The 17,821-nt window shown below is 37.3% G+C and overlaps 1 protein-coding gene across 7 annotated transcripts in view; it reads left to right on the top strand.

Annotated features, from left to right (window-relative positions):
* The window catches only part of MARCHF10 (membrane associated ring-CH-type finger 10), a 38,107-nt gene that overhangs the window by 6,108 nt on the left and 14,178 nt on the right, over positions 1–17,821 (top strand). For 6 of the 7 annotated variants that reach the window (XM_066981506.1, XM_066981505.1, XM_066981504.1 and 3 more), the window contains one exon: positions 10,863–11,043. In XM_066981506.1, coding sequence (XP_066837607.1) covers positions 10,863–11,043 — 181 coding nt within the window. Of the gene's footprint in view, positions 1–2,337; positions 2,484–10,862; positions 11,044–17,821 lie in introns of all 7 variants that reach the window. The other variant, XR_007157676.2, reaches the window with a different exon arrangement.

Here is a 17,821-nt window from a genome sequence, read left to right as displayed (position 1 = left end):
TCTGCATTTATTTTCTGCAGGGCTTAATAATATTTTAATATTTTAACATACGTTTCAAATGTATCCTTAAGTCATGTCTACTTACTGCACTAGCACAAGTGGAATTTCTACTCCTGGCTTTAGAATATTATTAACTTTTCAGTAACAGTTACAAGCCTTTATAAGGATTAGGCCCCAGTAGCCCACTTGCTGTTTAAATACAGTAAAAGACTGTGACTACTCCTAATTGCTTACTAAGCAACGATAGCTATTCAAGAGAGCATCTGGAGCCTCTTCTGCTTCATGCATCATCAGAATAATTCTCAGCTAAATTCTGAATGCTAGTCTTTATTACTGGTAATTATGTAAGAGGCAGAGAGATCACATAATGAATTTTAGAGCCAAGACGAAATTTGTAAAGATGGCAGTTATATCATCTGTTGATTTGCAGATTGGGCCAGTTTGATATGGAGTCACTGCAAGTAAATTTAGAACTCTGCAAAGCTGTTCATACAGTCACTCCATTGACTTGTTACAATTTAATAGATTTTTAAACTAACTAAAATGGGAAAACTAAAGCAATAAAGGAAACATCCAGAAAGATTGCTGGAATATGATATTGCTATACTGAAATAAATGCATCTGTTTGCAGCTGCTATCTTATTGTCAATAATTTAAAAGCCTAAAGGGGAGGAGGGAAAAATTGAGCAGCGTAGGAGCTTTTGTTAGAAACAGCACACTATACAATCTGTCTCCAGTCCATAAATTAAGATAGTTTCTTTGGCAGGCAAGTCTACTCACTCAAGCAGGTGCAAACTATAATATTTATGGACAAGACTGTGAATCTATTACCTATGTTTTTGAGATGGTGTACCTGTTACCACCAACTTCATTATGGTTGTTCACTCTATACAAACAATTGCTCATCTCTAAGGGATTTGCAATCTGAGTCTGACTGCACAATTTTTGGCAGAAAGTTTTGCAAGTAAATAAGGGTTGCAGGAATTAGCATTTCTTGAAGACTTTAGATCAGATTTAAGTGTTTCCATTAACTTCAGAAACACTTGGTTCTGATGAAGCTAGACTACTGACTAAATGCCACAAGGGCAAACTTTGTAGCGTACATTCAAATAAAGACCCGCTGAGAAAAAGTTTTTTCTTTTATTCATTTCTTTTAGGATACAGCTGTGAGTCCTCCTAGGCCAACGGCTAAACAAATTATGCATCATATAAATATATGTCCTTAAGACCCAAACTATGAGAATTTGCTTGCTTTCTAAGTTGAGCAGTATTTTAGCTTTATGATTATTGGTGGAAACGGTGGTTTTTAACTTCTAGAATACTTTTTCTAGTAATTGTACACTAAAACTTATCTCTGGTTTGATAGTCGCAGCAATAGAAAAAGTGTATGTTTGTTCACTGTGCAAATTCTCAGTGGGCTCAGTGTCAAGCAGGGACGTATGGCACTGAATTTCCAGTCACATGTGCTACGGGCTGCTCAAGAAGCTCTTGGGGGAAGTTTAACAGGACAGAAGCAGAAGCTGTCTTTACACCTTTTACAGTTGGCAGAACAGCGCTTCAGATTCTGGCATGTAACAGTTCGGCTTTATAGGCCACTCTGACAGCTTTATACACAGCAGAGTGTACACCAGCAAGGCACTGCTGCTTTTATCCCCCTTTATTCCAGTATGCCAAATATTTGTGGAGGATAGAGGCTGCTGTATGATGTTGATAGTAGCCAGGGATTCCTTTTTTTCATAGGATAAGGCTTAAGCAGGTGAATCTAATGTTTGTGGCCATTCTACCTGCTCAAACTAATGATGACAGCATTAAAATAGGAAAATCAAAAAAAAATGAGTTAAGAGAAAAACACAAACAGCTGCGCAATCAGACTGATCATCAAGACCACTCTGTAGTTGCACAGCAAGACCACTTGCATTGATAGCAGCACTTCTGCAGTATTTTGGTGTAAGAATAATTGGAAAACAAATAAAAGCATTTTTTGTTGTCTAAGATGAGTTTTCTGCACAAGTAAGGAAAGGAATAGAAAACTCCATGGAAAACATTAGCCCCCTCGTTTTACAGATTTTATCTTCTGGTTTAGCAATGAGCATCCTTGAATGCAATAAACCATTGAAGTGTTTTTTGTTTACGTTTACCAAGATTATTGCATTACTAGGTCAGACAATTATTCCCATCAGTGGTGAGTTTAGTCATTCAGTGGATTAACTCTTTTATCACGTGATGTACCTCAAAGAATATGAATGTTGAACACACAGACATGAGATCATCTCATCCAGGTGCATAACGTAGAAAATTCTCTCTAATTCCAGGCAAATAATATGTTTTGCTCCTTAGGCAAGTCTGAAACTACAGAAGCAGAACAGAGAACAAGCTGAAAGAAACAAAAACTCCACACAAGGGAAAAACAAAGCGAGGAAATCTGAAGTTCCATCTTTGCTACAGGTTGTTATGACACACCGTGGCCATCAAGCATCACACAGGTAACTACGTTGTGGTCATACAGACCTAGCAATGCAAAAGATTCAATTTTACAGCACCTGCCTTAAAAATCCAAAAGAAAAAGAATAAAAAGCCACAAGAACTGATTTAAGAAAAATTAATTCAATTAACAACTACATTTTTCAGCTGTTCCTACACCCACTGCATCTTTCAGTTTCTCAGAGGGGTCAGATTCTTGTTCATGACAAAGCTGTACTGTGCTTCTACAGCAGAATGAAGAAGAAATAAAATTCATTTAAGCCCCTTAATGCTCAGTAAAACAAGGGACTGTTGTACATTACATGATGCAAAAGTACTTGTGTAATGGCTAGACTCACAGAAGTCTAAGGGACCACAGTAATTCAGTAGCGATGCAGAGCTCCCCAGATTATGTTATTCACTCAATAGTTGTTCACCATCTTGCAGACCAGAACTGCAGTTCATAATCATGGGGCTGCATCATGGGGTGAGATCTCACTGATCATCAAAAGAAGTTTGGTTATGTTTTTGCTTGAACTTATTTTTAGTGTAAGACACTGATAACTCAGATATTCTACTGGTTGTGTGGTTTTAATGATTTTTCAGTCATCCATAGCCATCTGTTGCAACAACACTAATCGAAATTTAATTATTTTGAACATACTACCCTATACAATTGCTCATCCATAATACAAAAGTTGGGACAAGACTGAATTGACATTAAGGAAAACACTATGATCACACAAGGACTGGTTCCTTCATAAAACTAGTTTAAATATATATATATATAAATCCAAAGTTCTTCAATGGTATAGCACACACCAAAAGCTGTTCTTGAGTTTTCCAGGTGGCAAAGACCAATAATTATATCACACTAAGCTATGTTAATATTTGCCTTTCTGTAAGGTAAAAGCAAGCTTTTTTTGTTTGAGTGTAACTGAAAACAAGTGAGGGTGGAGGGGGCTGCCGAACTCAGAAGTGCATTAATGCAGGTTTTGTGAGTCTTCCCAGTCACCAGTTTATAACGTTTCACAGGCTAGAAATTACAGAAAAATAGATTCCTTAGGGATTCAAAATAAGGTAGGGAAAATTCTCTGGTCTCAGAAAAGTATTCACCTTATAGAAAATCTAGGGAAATCTTATACCAGTGCTAGAAAATGCACAAAGGAGCCCAATGAGTAAAAGCTCACGCCATCTCAAAATTTGACGGCCATAAACGGGTTGAGTTGCAAACTGCATTGCTTCTCCCTCAGCCAAAACTTCTACTTGCTTAATCCACCTGTAGGATGACCAGCTACAACATACCACATCTGATGATTGTATCTCACCGGGTACCCAATTTCCTAAGAACATCATAAGAACAGAGTCTGCTGCTGCAATTGTCGTGCTATTTCCCAGATAACTTTAATATGCTGAGATCAGGATATCTGTGCTTATTGCTGTTCATAGTCTGTTTTCCATTTGCTGTCATCTCCATAAGGAGATTCTCAGAGTTAAAATGTATTAAACATGAAAACGTAGTGCTGCATCTCTCATCAGAGTATGATATTTCTCAAAACAGACATGGCTCATCACAAAGGTTAATCTGTTTTCCAAAACACCATTTGGTAGTTCCGTTGAACTCGTCTTAATCCAAAATACCCCAAAAGTTCTGTGATACACTTTAAACATTAGAAAAACAGCCAAAGCATATTAACACAGGGAGGTGGTTTTTTGGAGGTGTTTTTTGTTGGTGGTGACTGTTTTTGTTTTTTAATAAAGGAAATCGACATTTTTTTTTTATTGGTTTACCAGCTAGGAATCCAGAGAATAAACGCCAAGAAGTGCTAAATCTTCTAGTCAGGTTCCCAGGAGAGCTAAACAATACTGGCCATGCCCAGCTGGATCTCAGGCACTGAGTACAGTTAGATTTCTCGCTCATGCCTAAGCACTCTCAAGAGCTACAGACATTACATATTCCCCTAGCCTACATGTCTGGGTAAAGGAGTTTCAAGGATGAAACTTCAATGAGGCAGAAAAAGTTGGAGGAAATCTTGGTTCCAGTCTGCTTTACTAAGAGCCGTTCTGAACTCCGGTCCCTGTGATGCTTTGCCAGTCCCCAACAGCAAGATCACAACTGCATGGACTTCTCCTTACCAGTATTTATTCACACTCATGCAGAGTAAATGCTGAAGGTGGGAAAGCCTCAGGAACCTTCCCACTAGAGACAATAGTTTAGTAGCTAGAGCATTCATGTGAAGGGGAAACAAACCCAGTTCTCCTACAGCATAAGTGAACTTCCTAAGTACTAGTAAAAAGATGGGATGTTGCTTCTGTGCTTCCTGTGTTATAGGAGAAAGTATGGATGCAGTCCCCAGAGAGGGCTGAAGGGTGTGAGTCACAGAGTTTCAGATATGGAAAAAAATCTGTCTTCTACGATGTGAAATTAAGTGTATAGAGTAAACATTCTCTTATGTGGTTGGGTCTGTTCTCAAATCAGGTCATTACATTTAGGTCAGAGACTTTCCCTAACATGCACACTACTGGCAAATGCAGAGGATATTACTTTGACTTGGCTGCATTCAGGCTTTCCTGTTCTACAAAGGAAAGTGATCTTCCATGAACTTGGCAAACATTAAAACATGCCATGGGTGACTGCTTTGGCTGTGTGTGCACGCCTCTCCCATACACATTTTCTTTTAAGTGACACTGCTTTTACAATAGTTATATTAAGTTTTTGATGCATATTTCTGATAGTACTTTGAATATGCTGCTCAATTACCAACCTCACTTCTATTCTGGTTGTTATACTGCCATCATCAGTGTACTACATGAACAAAATAATGAGCAATTATTATTTGACTCTCTTTTTCCGCCATCATCTTTCCAGTGAGAAAATAACATACTGCATGCTTTGGTTTTTACCTTTTCTTTCCCCCTCCCCAAAAGCTGTAGTACTACACATTCCTAGTAGAGAAGACCAAGTCAAAAAAGTGCATTCATGTGTCATTTTTAGGTCAGTGAAGGGTTTATGATGGGCCCTAGCTTCCTGGAAGTTCATTATACCATCTCAGACTACTCTCTGGCTAATATCTTCATCAGGCAGTAATGCAGCTCAACAGAAGCAGAGTAAGAGTTGAAGCCAAGGACTTGACATCCACATTATACACATTTTAGGAAGTTCCACTTCTGACTATCGCTTGGCTGGTCATATGGATGAATACTAATTACCAGCTGGAGTCTGTCTTCCAGTCAAGCTTCATCCAAAAGGAATTTTAGTATGTGCTGTCCCAGTCTGCTCCACAGTTAGTGGAGACTACAGAGTTGTTCCAAAAGTACAAGTCTTAAGTCTGGACAAAATGCTACTGCAGATGCACCCTTTGTCTTCTCAATGACTCCCCTAAGCTGCACTTGATAAGACTTTTGTTTGTTTTTATGGGTGTGTTTGAGTGACAATTAATCAATTACAAAAGTGAACTCAAGACAACTCTTTACCTAGATGTTTTTTTCTTGCCACTGGTCAGTCCCTTAATTTTGTTTAAATTCACGTGGGTGGTTCCCAAGTAATGTAGTATTGCTGGTATTCATTTGGGTGTAGGACAGATTAAGGCCACCTGTCTGTTTAGCACACAATAGCTCATTGAGGAAGACATCACTCATGGCGTAAATTATTTGCTAAATACCAATCACCTATTCATATAGCTTGACTGGAAATATTTTTTCAGCCCTGTGCACATTGCATACAAAGAAGGGATATGCAGCAATTTTGTTGTTCTGTTTACATGCTGACAACAAACAGATTGATATTTAATGCATAAATGTTCAAAGATGATAATTTTACAATTTAATAAAATACGAATTTCATAATTAGGCCACTAATCTCTTTAAAGCCTCTTTTGTGTCCATGAAGATAGATTCTCAAGTAAGAAGTAAAGAAATATTTGCAAATGCTATTTCGTGGAGTTCTATGGATTGAGAACTTTGAGGAAGCATTGTAGTGTAACTGAACTTTGTTCTAGAGAAACGAGCAAGTGAAACCACGTTGGCTGAGTACCTGGTAGTTCAAGCCTATTTTTCCTAAAGGACTGTGTCAACACACAATGTTATGTTTCCTCAGTATTTCACAGGAAAGGGTGGTGAACTGAGCAAATTCACAGTTGTTTTACAATTAGAATAGAATGAAGACAGTGGTCCAAAATGATTTGATGACTGACAAGTTTCACAACAGTCTTACCAGGCAGCCCCTAAAATAAGTGGGTGTTTTATTTCAATCTGCCACATGACTTTTGTGCCAACAAATATATTTGGCTTGTACATATGTCATGTATTATATTACGTGATAATTCTTTTACATTCATGCAGCTTTTAATGAAAACAAGTTTACCCTACAGATATTTTGATTTATCTAACTTTGAAACTATTTGGTGAGGATTCAGTTTGTTTGCATTATTTAATAGCTCTTTCCAGAAGAAACATTTCTGTTTGTATAATAAGCTTTTTTTTGTAGTTATTGAGCTAATTCACTAGCCTCAAAATTAATCAGTCTACTAGATGATCATTTCTTTATCAAATCTGTAATATTTTTAATTTCCAATGTATAGTATGTCAAGGTATTTGTTTAAAAAGTGAAATAAGACTGTTTTGTGCATTGCTAACTGAATTAAAATATATCTATACATTTAAACCAGAGGACAGACAAATTCCATCTTTCACTTATCCTCATGTTTGCTTCTTTCCCTTTGTCCCTGATACAGGGAATATGTATGCTTCCATTAAATCGGGTGAAAAGAGTATCTTTCTAATTTATTTCAAAATAAAGGATAATGGAGATTTAAAGAATTTTTTTGTGAACAACAGCTCCCTCTAGTTTTTGTTCTGCTCTGTTTGGTGCCAACAGGGAGTTGAAACTAAAATAAGTCACTCCCTAACACAAAGATAGATCTTGGTGTCTTGCTTTTAGATTCTGAAATACAGTGTTTATGATCTTTATCCTAAATTCAAAGCCAAATGGAATTAAAACAGTGGAACTAAGTATGTTAAAATGGACTGTGAGATTAGAAGATTACGTCCACTTTATGGTGTCAGCTTAAGTAAATATGAAAAATATCTGGTTAAAAATAAAAGAAATTATAATGCCCATAAGAACAGAACCTAAAGCATTTTAAAACTGAATAATGTAGCTCATATTTTCTAATCTGGGGGTGAAGAACATAATTATTTGTCTTTACTGTTTAAAGCTTATACTCCAAGATAGCAACTGAACACATGTAACTTTCAGGATTTTTTTTTTTTATCCTTACTCTGCTCCTCATTTGCCATACAGCACAGTAAATTGTACTGTTCAAACATACAGCTACACTGTCCTGAGCTTTGAAACAGCATCCAACACTTTGAAGGAGACCTCCAGTCCCACAGTAGAATAGCAAACACCTGTGAACATCTAGACTATTCTGGGGTGTTTAAACAGAAGAGTGAAGCTACGGTAGGGTGTACTAAAGGCCTGCTCTGGTACTGACATACCAGGCTTGATCCTGTGATTAGCATGGCAGTTTATGGAGAACCTAAGTAAAGATAAGCTTTTTTATTTGCCAGAGAGCAAAGAGCATTGGTTGAAAGCTTAATTTACAAAAATAACATTTTTTAAAAATTGAAGTTTTTATGATAGGCACCTGATAGTTGAATAAGTTGTTAACAAAGTGAACACATCGTTCAGAGTATGTGATTAAGACGTGACTATCTTGCTAAGTTATAATATTTAGACCATAGAAACTCCACATAAGTAAATATCCTCCAAGCAAACCAACACCACACTACGTGAATAATCCACAAGCAAAGTTAGAATGCAGTGACTGTGAAATCAATAGCGGTAATACCATTTACTTCAGGCAGGTTTTGTATTTCTGTTCTACTGCCATTACAGAGTGATATTTTTCAACACGTCCACTCAGCTTTCAGCATCAGTGCTTTGAGCTCTATGGATGATCTGTGGGACAGAAGACTAGGTGGTCATCTCCTCCATTGCTGTGCTGCCTCCCCGCAAGCAGCAACTGGTGAATAAAATAATATCCCGTCATTCTTAGGAGAAACAAACACTCCAAGAGGAATGTCTGAATGTTATTAAGAAAACTGGAATTATCTCCTGTCAATGATACAGTGAGATGGAAATTGTTAAACTAAAAGCATATACATTTGTCTCAGTTTCTAATTTCATAACAATAATGGCTTTCTAATCCTTTGTACTGCAGGATTTTTGTTTGTTTGTTTTTTTACTTTAACTTGTAAAATGAACTTTGCAGTGTGTCGTATCATTTTCAGAAAACATACCAGAAACAGTTCACTAAGTTGGATGACAAAATATTTCTACTTCTGATTTGAATGTTGCTGTACCACTAACAGATGATGCAACATGTAAAATGTACAACAATGTTGTGATACAGCTTAATGAAATTATCTTCTTTAAAATATGCAAGTTACTACAGAAGACAATTATCATCAGGAAACTACTTGGCAGAATAAATTCAGAGAGGTATTAGGAGACGGTACTTCAGGAAAAGTTAACAATAATATTGATTATCATTCTGCAACTACTTCGTACTTATCACCATGTTGATGGTGGCCCAACACTAAGATGTTCCTCTCTAGTTATTAGTCTCAGCTAATACTCTTGCCTTCTAGCTATATCATTAGGCATTAATCTTCCTCCATGGAAGTTTTCCTTCTTTCTTTCTAATGAAGGTTCAGCAATCTTTTCTGTATACCATGTGAAAAGATTACATTTATACAGAAGTTGCCAGACTGTGACTAATATATCTGTTGGTACATGCTACATTTCTTTGGCTCTCTCTGCATAAACAAAACCCCAAATCCCCCTCTTAAACATTTTATTCCAACTTGCTGTACTAAAGATCCCAAAGAAGTTGGGAAAGGAACCCTTTACTGCCTTAAAATTCAGACTAACACCATAGTTTCTGTAATTGAGTCGTCTTTATGATTGTCTTTCCCCACACATACACATGCAATCAGAGAATTCTTTATTTAAACCCGTGATCACTTAGGAAGTGAATATAAATTTAAACTTTTACCAGTGCTATATGTGGACTTTTTGAATCTGCATGAGAAAAAGGGCTTTAGGAGTTCTCAGTAGCATTTGATTAATATAAGTAAGATTAAGTGTGCTTATATTGGAGAATGTTAGGTTACTACCTTTATGAAAGCTTTTTTGAACAAATAAGCGTCATGCTCACAAAGCAAGTAAATGTAATCAGACGTAATCTGCTAAATATTTACACAACTCCACTAATAAGCCCTTGTCTCAACATGTGACGTCTCTTCTTTCAGCTTTTCCCTGTGTATCCAAAGATATTAAGCCAAATTATGTAAACATGTTTGTCTGTGATTGGGATAAAAAGTTGGATATGCATGAAAGTTTACTACATTATTTTCAAATTTATATCATTTTTATTAACATAGCTTTTAAAATTCAAAATTTGAATGTCTGGTAAATTAGCTACTCTGCTTTTCTTTACACATTTGCCTAGAGTTGATGCTTCAAGTGTAGCAACGCCAAGAATTAAATTGTATTATCTCTAAGAGCTTGTTATATTCCTTCTCTAAACTGTGCAAGCATTGTTGGGATGTCTAATTTGAAAATTAGAAATTTCGGTCTTCAGCTCTCAGTATTTTTATTCATATTTGAGCATCCATTAGCATAAAAAGTTACTATGTTTTATCTCTTTACAAGGATTTTCTGAAGACTAGAATTAATTTGAGCGTGAATGGTAAATGGATACGTATAAGTGAAAAACACTAACATCATAATGACAAAGGTCATGCCTGTCCTCTAGAACACAGAGGGTAGAATTGTTTTGTGGAATAGGAACATACAAAGTGTTTCATAACTGAGCAACCATGATGTGATTTGAATGGCTCACATTGTAGTTCCCCTGGTGATATTAACATGCAAAAGGTCACAAGTCCAAATTAGACTTACAAGTTAATAGATTAACTGGAAACAGTCACTCATAGCCGTTTATGTTGCGTTTGTACTTTCTTAGGTTATAGAATCACAGCTTTCAGTCTTATTCTTGTTGTAGGGAGATCACTCTGGCAAGTTATCTGTAAAACAGAGTAAAGATTTTTAAGAGAAGGCCTTGATTTGTATAGGGAAGAGTCCCATACTCCAAAAAAGATCTCTGAATAAAATACAAATGAAAATTTGAAAAAACATACTATAGAAATATCTGTCTTCAGAATGTTATGCAACTCAGGGGAGAGATCAAAGAAGAGGAGGAGAAAGGGGCTTTCTGGACTGTTTTCTTTCTGGTGTTCACACACAGATAAATTTGCATTGCAGTTGTTTTTTTGTGTGTTTGTTTGTTTTCTTAAGAGTAGGTGAAGTTCAGTCACCTCTTTTGTTTTTCTAGACCTCCTCAAAAAACAGTTATGGAAGGAAACATGGATCTGTCACCAAATCTGGAAACAAACCTGGCCTTAAGTTTCCTGTTATAGACAACCTATCAGTCAAGCGGAAGTTGAAACACAACATAGCCTATGAAAAAAAAAAGAGAGAGAAAGGGGTGCATGACCCAAATAAAGTCACCTCAGGTGAGTACTGGCTACATGGAATCGAGCCATTTGTCCTGACGCTAGACATTGCAAATTGAATGGATGCTTTGTAAGTTAATCACTCTTGTATTACTGCAGTGAATAGACATTTGCCTTATTTTTTTCATACAAACACATTAGTTTAATAAGAATATACTTTCAAAGTAGAGCTCATGCTTACATTTTAGGTTGGTTTTAAACTGTCACACACTGGAAAGTTTTAAACCGGAATTACACTTATAACGATAAACTTTGTTTTTGAGAACAACATGAAATGTCTCAGTGGTGTTATTCAGGACACCTGAAATTAATTTTAGAATAAGGAATCACAGAATATGCATACATGCCTTTTAGAAATGTGGGATCAAAGGCCAGAGATAAAGCATGTCTTCTAATCTCCCTATTCCTCCAGGGTGCAGGCAAAGTTTTGCAGGCATGTTCACAAGGCTTTTAATGAGCAAAGGATCAAGTCTTTATTTCGTGCAACTTTGCAATTGGTGGAGATAAGAAGGGTAATTTAAAATAAATTATTTGAGTTTAAAATACAGAAAATAGCGAAGTTACTTCTTATCATTGTTAATTGTATCTAAACGACAAATAAATCCTCCATAATTTAAATAGCAGACGTTAAACAAGTTCCGACCTAACAATGTGTATGAGTAAATTCTCAGAAAACAATATGAAGTTTGCCAGGATTAGCTAATCAGTTTATTGTTTCGGTGAAGTCAGCTAGCATGTATGCCAGCAAGTTGCTTTTTAAAGTGATATTCCATTTTTGAGCACAAAGCTTCAAATATTTATAGAACAAAGATTATTCGCTAAATATCATAGCAGATGGATGGCTTCTCGTTTCTTGAGAGGCACTGTGAGAACACAGCTACATCTCTGGAGACAAAAACCAGGCCCATACAGACAGAGAAGCAGTTCGACTGTCCTTGCAGTTTTATATCATTGTAGAAATAGCTTGCATAACCATAAAGCTATTTTGATGTTGTTCTTGACATATATGATTACACGAGGTCTCTCCACACAATCAAGAATGCCACTGAATATTCAGGACTCCTAAGTGTGTTTTTGTGTGTGCATGTGTTTTCTCCTTTGAAGTCTTAGGGAAGAAATAGGATAGATCTATTGCTAATTCTGATTTATTATATATTAACAGCATTTTCTTATTCAAAAACATCATTCAGCAAAAACAAGTATTTTAAAATTAAGGTTAAACCCATTCAATTATGCATTCATGTAGGTCTGAGGTAATGCTCCTTACATCAGTGTTACTTCATGTCTCTGACTTAATTTAGAGTAGAAAATAGGCCTCAGGTATTTGGGGGGAAAAATATAGTCAAAATTAACTAGTGCACTGATCTTGTAAGGACAAAAATCTTATTTCCGTTCAAAGCTTCACTTATATCAGTGTGGAGTCTCCTGAGTAAAGCAGGCAGGCATTCACAGAGTAGGACCAGTCTTCTTCCCCTGTCCTTCCAGACAAGAAAAAAAATGAGTAAATAGAGAGCAGCATTACTATGTCGTATCTTTATGCATGTAACTTGCTGTTTGTCTGTAGGGAGAAAACTCAAGCTTTCCTCTGAATTATCAGCAACATGTAGTTCAAAGGAAAGTTTATCTTAAAGGCCTCCCTACCCCAGTGGCCCTCCTGTCTGTTCTCTTCAAACTGCATTAGGCTGAGGATATATTCTAGTACTTCCCCACCACATTCCTAATATATAATATCTTTTATTTCTGATATCCTTAACATGCATGCAGGCATGCTTGCCTGATTATTTTACATACTTATCTGCCCCCCACAATTTGTTTTTGACTATCCTCTACCATTTCAATGAGTTTATCTTCACAGCACCCTTGGGCTTGTTTATTTATGTTTGAGTGAGAAGCTAATACATAGTAAGTGATTTATAAAGGATAAGTTTTAGCAGAGCACAAAACTGAATCCAGACATCTTATCTTCTGTATGAAGGTCCTGACTACAGATTATACTTCCCATTCAAAACTTGTTTGAGGCTAGGAGAGCTGTTTCTGCTGGGGCCATGGGCAACAAAGCAGCTATGTGAAATAACACAGCCATTTCTGTTTCTTTGATGTCACCAGCTAGGAATTACTACTTTCATCAACTTCAGGAGCTCTCAAATTGCTACCTAGAGAGTAAACGTCTTGTTTTGAAGAAGAAAAAGAAATACTCAGACTTCCCAAAACTAATGGGATTGCTAGGGCCCCAGTTTACATTTTTTATTTTATTTTTAAATTATGCCTTGGAGTTAGAGTTGAAATATTTATCATCTAGATCATACTTTAGTATGTAGTAGACCAGAAGTAGTACAAGAAAAACTAAATATAATGGGAAATGTTACCTGCTGCACCATGTCTTAGTGAATGCTGCTCTTAAGTTTAGTGAAACCTGCCCAGCATCTCACAGTAAAAGCAGGTTACTTGACACAAGGAAGGATATAGCCCCAGTAAAGTATGGAATGGCAACCGCAGGTAGAGGACACATTTTTTAACTTGCATTACAACTGGAAATAAATCCATTCAAGTGCACCCATGTAGTAGGAAAAAAAAATACAATAACACAGCCCCAAGCAATTAAAAAAATACGCTGTATGAATGAGCAGAAAGGACAACCAGAGCAACAGTCCAAATATCTCCTTGGGAGAAAAAACAAACATGCATTTAACTTACAAGGTTAGAAGCACTGCTGGGAGAGCCCCATAGGCCCCACACCAGCAGGTGTAGTAGTACAGTCTGCCAGGGTAGGTCTGAGTGATCAAGCCCACAGCTAAATCAGTCTGACAAAGAGCTTGCTTTTTCTACCTGTAAGCGTCCAATCTTTCCAGTGGTTTAAAGATTGTACTGCACAAGGCAATTCCACGAGGAGACACACTGTTGATAAGTCAGTGGTCTATTGTGAAGCACATGCAGTCAGGTTTTACCAATACTATGTGAGTATGCTGTGTTCATTCATGTTACTTTTTGAATTACTTTGGCATAATGCCCTAGAAATTTTATTGTGGGTGCAAATTCCTTTCGTTGTGCAAGATGTCAAATGGGACCATTCAAAGATCCTCATCTACACATGACACTGACTGGAGCGTTAGTGCACAGTGGCATTCATCACTCAGTTTCCTATAGGTGCCCATCTCAATAGCGTTCTGATTTAATCGATCATTCTTAAAAGGCTCATCTTCCTTATAGATTACAATTTACACCTATAACTTTGCTTCTTTCCTAATGTCCTCGCACAAAGATTTCTAGCTGAGCCATCAGCTGCTATCCAACTGCCGCGAAGCCTTAGTCACAAAGCACAGCACACACACACCTCACGTCTGATCTGGGCATGCAGACAGCATACAACGACCTGAAATGACAACTCAACAACCACTAGCCCAGTCACACTCCGTATTTCTGATCAGTCACAACGCATATCACATTCACAGTGTGCTACAGCAGAGTGGCACAGAGCTAGTCTTACACCAGCAGGGTCACTCGCTGCAATCAGGTAGCTCTGGTGGTGAAGTTTGTTGTTACCTGGGTCACCTTTACGAAACTAAGGTACATCAAGCAAGGTCGTTAGTAGAAGTTTCTGTTGCTGAGAGTTCAGACTTCCAGGCCTGTCTTTATATGTGTTTTATTAGCACATAGCTTCCCTTCATACGGATTAGTAATAGCATTTTAAAAACGTTTTTTCCTATTTTTCTAAAGGTCAACCAATCCCTGTTCTCTATCCCTTCTGGCTACTCTGAGCTATGAGCACCTTTTCTCAGCACCTCCAGTCCTCACGTGGTGCCAAAGAATGGACATAGCTCAAGATTTTTATGCAGCCAACTGATATTCTTGCACCAAAAAAGGCAGGACTTGCAGTCATCACATGAAATTTAACAAATTCCTAATGTTTTACGTGACAGTTTTTTTTGCAAGATAATCATTAGAATCTCTAAAGCTACTTTTCTTTTCTGTTACTGTAACATATGGTTTTGTGTATAAATGTTAACAGGCAGAGAATTCTGTTGCAGGGTGCCCTTGAGGATTAGAACAAACAGCAGGCCTCCCCCAGAGTATGTACTAAAAAATCAGCTGAGCTGCAAACTGGGGCAGATCAAAGCACTCACTGAAAGTTTATATTACTGTGTAATAAGCGAGATAAAATTCTTGAAATTGAGAACTCTATCTTTTACATTATATAATAATAATAAAAAAACTAAAGTTGATGATGCAATTCCTGTTGCTTATATAGAGGCAGTTTCTTCTGACCCTACACGTTCAACAAAGCAAGCAAAGGTGGGTCAGAATGCATTTCAGGGAAAAGGTAAATATTAATTGTCTGTCTGGTGCCATTGCATCATTTAGTAATATTTATTAGCTTTCGCCACATATTCCTCCACATGTCCTACCAGACAAGCAATATTGATTTTTCTGTCTGCGTTCCAACGAAGCTCATGAATAAATTCATATTGTTAACAAGAAGCGTACTACAACTAGAATTGCCAATAACTGACTGTGCCATAACATCAATACCAGAAGAATATTTGTAAGCCACTCCAAACATGCTAAACACTCAATACAAAAGTAAATTTTTTTTTTTGATAGTTGCTTTTTGTACTGGACACACATCTTGGAGATCCACAGGATTGTGCAAGAAAATGAAGTGAAACTGCATTTCTGCCATCTCAAGGAAGGAGTTTAACACAGTCCTCCAATCTCAGTCTAGATTGCAGAGGTCTTGAGAGAGAAAAAAATAGGAACTATTCCAGTCCAGACGCATGCTGAATCCTCTTTAATTCAGTCATCCACACCGACCTCCCAGGAAACCAGTGGTTCTTACACAGCAAACAAATTCAGCAGTTCATCTCTTCTGTGCTATAAAATAGCCCCATTTAGGACCAGAGGGAAAAGCTGTTATCCTGTCCAGTTTAACTATCAAAGATTCTTTTGAAGAAATAGAAGATACTGAAGATAACAATCAGTTAAAGAAAAGTCTTTCCCAGACCCTTAGCCAGTTTGCTAGTATGCTGGGACAGAACAACAAGTTTAGTAAATTATATTTAGCACAAGGTGAGTGAAGTAGCTTGGAGTGAGGTGGAAATGATAAAAAATGCATCTTCAAGAGGGAGTAAGTCTTCCCATTGGCCTTTAAGAGAACACAGTGCAATCATCACTGATGTAGAACTACATCAGAGAATCTCAGGACAGTAACAAGTTATACCCTCCATGTGGGAGCTGTATAGAAGATAGGGATCATTTTGAACTTGAAAACCGGCCAAGTAATTAATTATTCAAAAGATACTTAGTAAAGCTAACTCCAGAGATAGGGCTAGTGCCCACATTTATTGCTTTCCTAAGAATGCCTCTCTCTGCAATCATGGTGGCTTCCTTATATTAGTTCAGCAGTTCCCAGACCACTGCTTTGTTCTGCACCTAGTAGCCCAGGATCCTCAACTCAGCATGTTGAGTTGAACCTAAGGCCTCAACAAACTGGAGCTCACCAACAGCTTTTTGACAAACACCGGAGTTGAACAATAGGTCAACATCCATTAAGCATACACCCTTGTTCCTTACACATTACAGGGACTTTCTGCTCCAGGACATTTTGATTCTTCACTGCCTACCAACAATACATCTGAAGACAGCAGCTTTCTGGAGGATAATATCAGTAACAAAACTTCATCTTCCAGTGGCAGCTCATGTGACAGGGGAAACTTAAAAAAAAATAATCTAGACCTTCATCTCTAGAATGTTCCAGCCCATCTTTTTTTCAGACAAGATTCTCTCATGATCTCCATATGGCTTATGTTTTGTGTGATCAGTTGCCATTCACTCTCCTGGTATTTACAAAACCAAAGACCAGAGCCTTTCATTAGACAAGCACAGAGGAAAAAAAGAGGCTGCAGGCAGATCAAGAGAAACTTAAGCAACATGGAAGGTATATTTAATGCACGTGTAAAGGTGGTTGGTTTTTTCATTATTATTTAAATCATAGGTTGATTTGATACTTGACTTGCTTTGTAAAGGAAGGGCTCTGTTTTCTCTACATTTGGAAGCATACTGAAGTAAGTTAATAGTTCTTCCATCTATATCTCCATCCTTACCCTTCCAGCAGGTGACTTTTAGTAGGTTCTACTAGAGACACTGAAAGCCATTCAGTGAGGAAATGTTTGCTGCCTGAGACTTCAAGTCACACACTCACTTGCTTTATTCCTAAACATTAATAAATACCACTGAAGCTTTAATCGAGCCTTCTTCGGCAATGACATGAGGGGGATTTGTGGGCTTTATTGTTACAGAGTTGGAGGCAAAAAAAATAGATTCTTCAGCATGACAGCATCCACCACAATCCACAAGCATGCTTTTTGAGCACTGGTATACATGGCTCATAACACGGTCATAAAACTTGCCCTTTCTTTCCTTTATAAGGCTTCCCTTTGGGATAGATCCCATTTAACCAGTGCTGAGCCCTTTAAGCTCAACTTCTTTATGTATTCCAAACATAACCAGAAGCTCAAGTTTTAAGAGGCACAGCTTTGTTTGTCAAAGCTATTTTTAATTGTTTGCTGGTCCTATTTTCTATCTGTGGTCTAAATGCAGTAAAATCTTTGACTGCAGAGACTTTCAAATAAAGGCAGAATGAAGGAGCAATAGGTTTCCCTGCTGCTCATTGTAATCAACAAGCTGCTCACTCTGTCTCAAGAAACTGCTTAAGCAATTAGATTCAGAGATGCTATCAAGAAAAACACTTCTACTCTCAGTTTCACTGGAAATAAACCAACTG

Source organism: Anser cygnoides, chromosome 22 (genome assembly GCF_040182565.1).
Source record: "Anser cygnoides isolate HZ-2024a breed goose chromosome 22, Taihu_goose_T2T_genome, whole genome shotgun sequence".
NCBI lineage: Eukaryota > Metazoa > Chordata > Aves > Anseriformes > Anatidae > Anser > Anser cygnoides.
The sequence above is the reverse complement of the archived record's forward strand: the minus strand, read 5'-3'. Positions and strand labels throughout refer to the sequence as shown.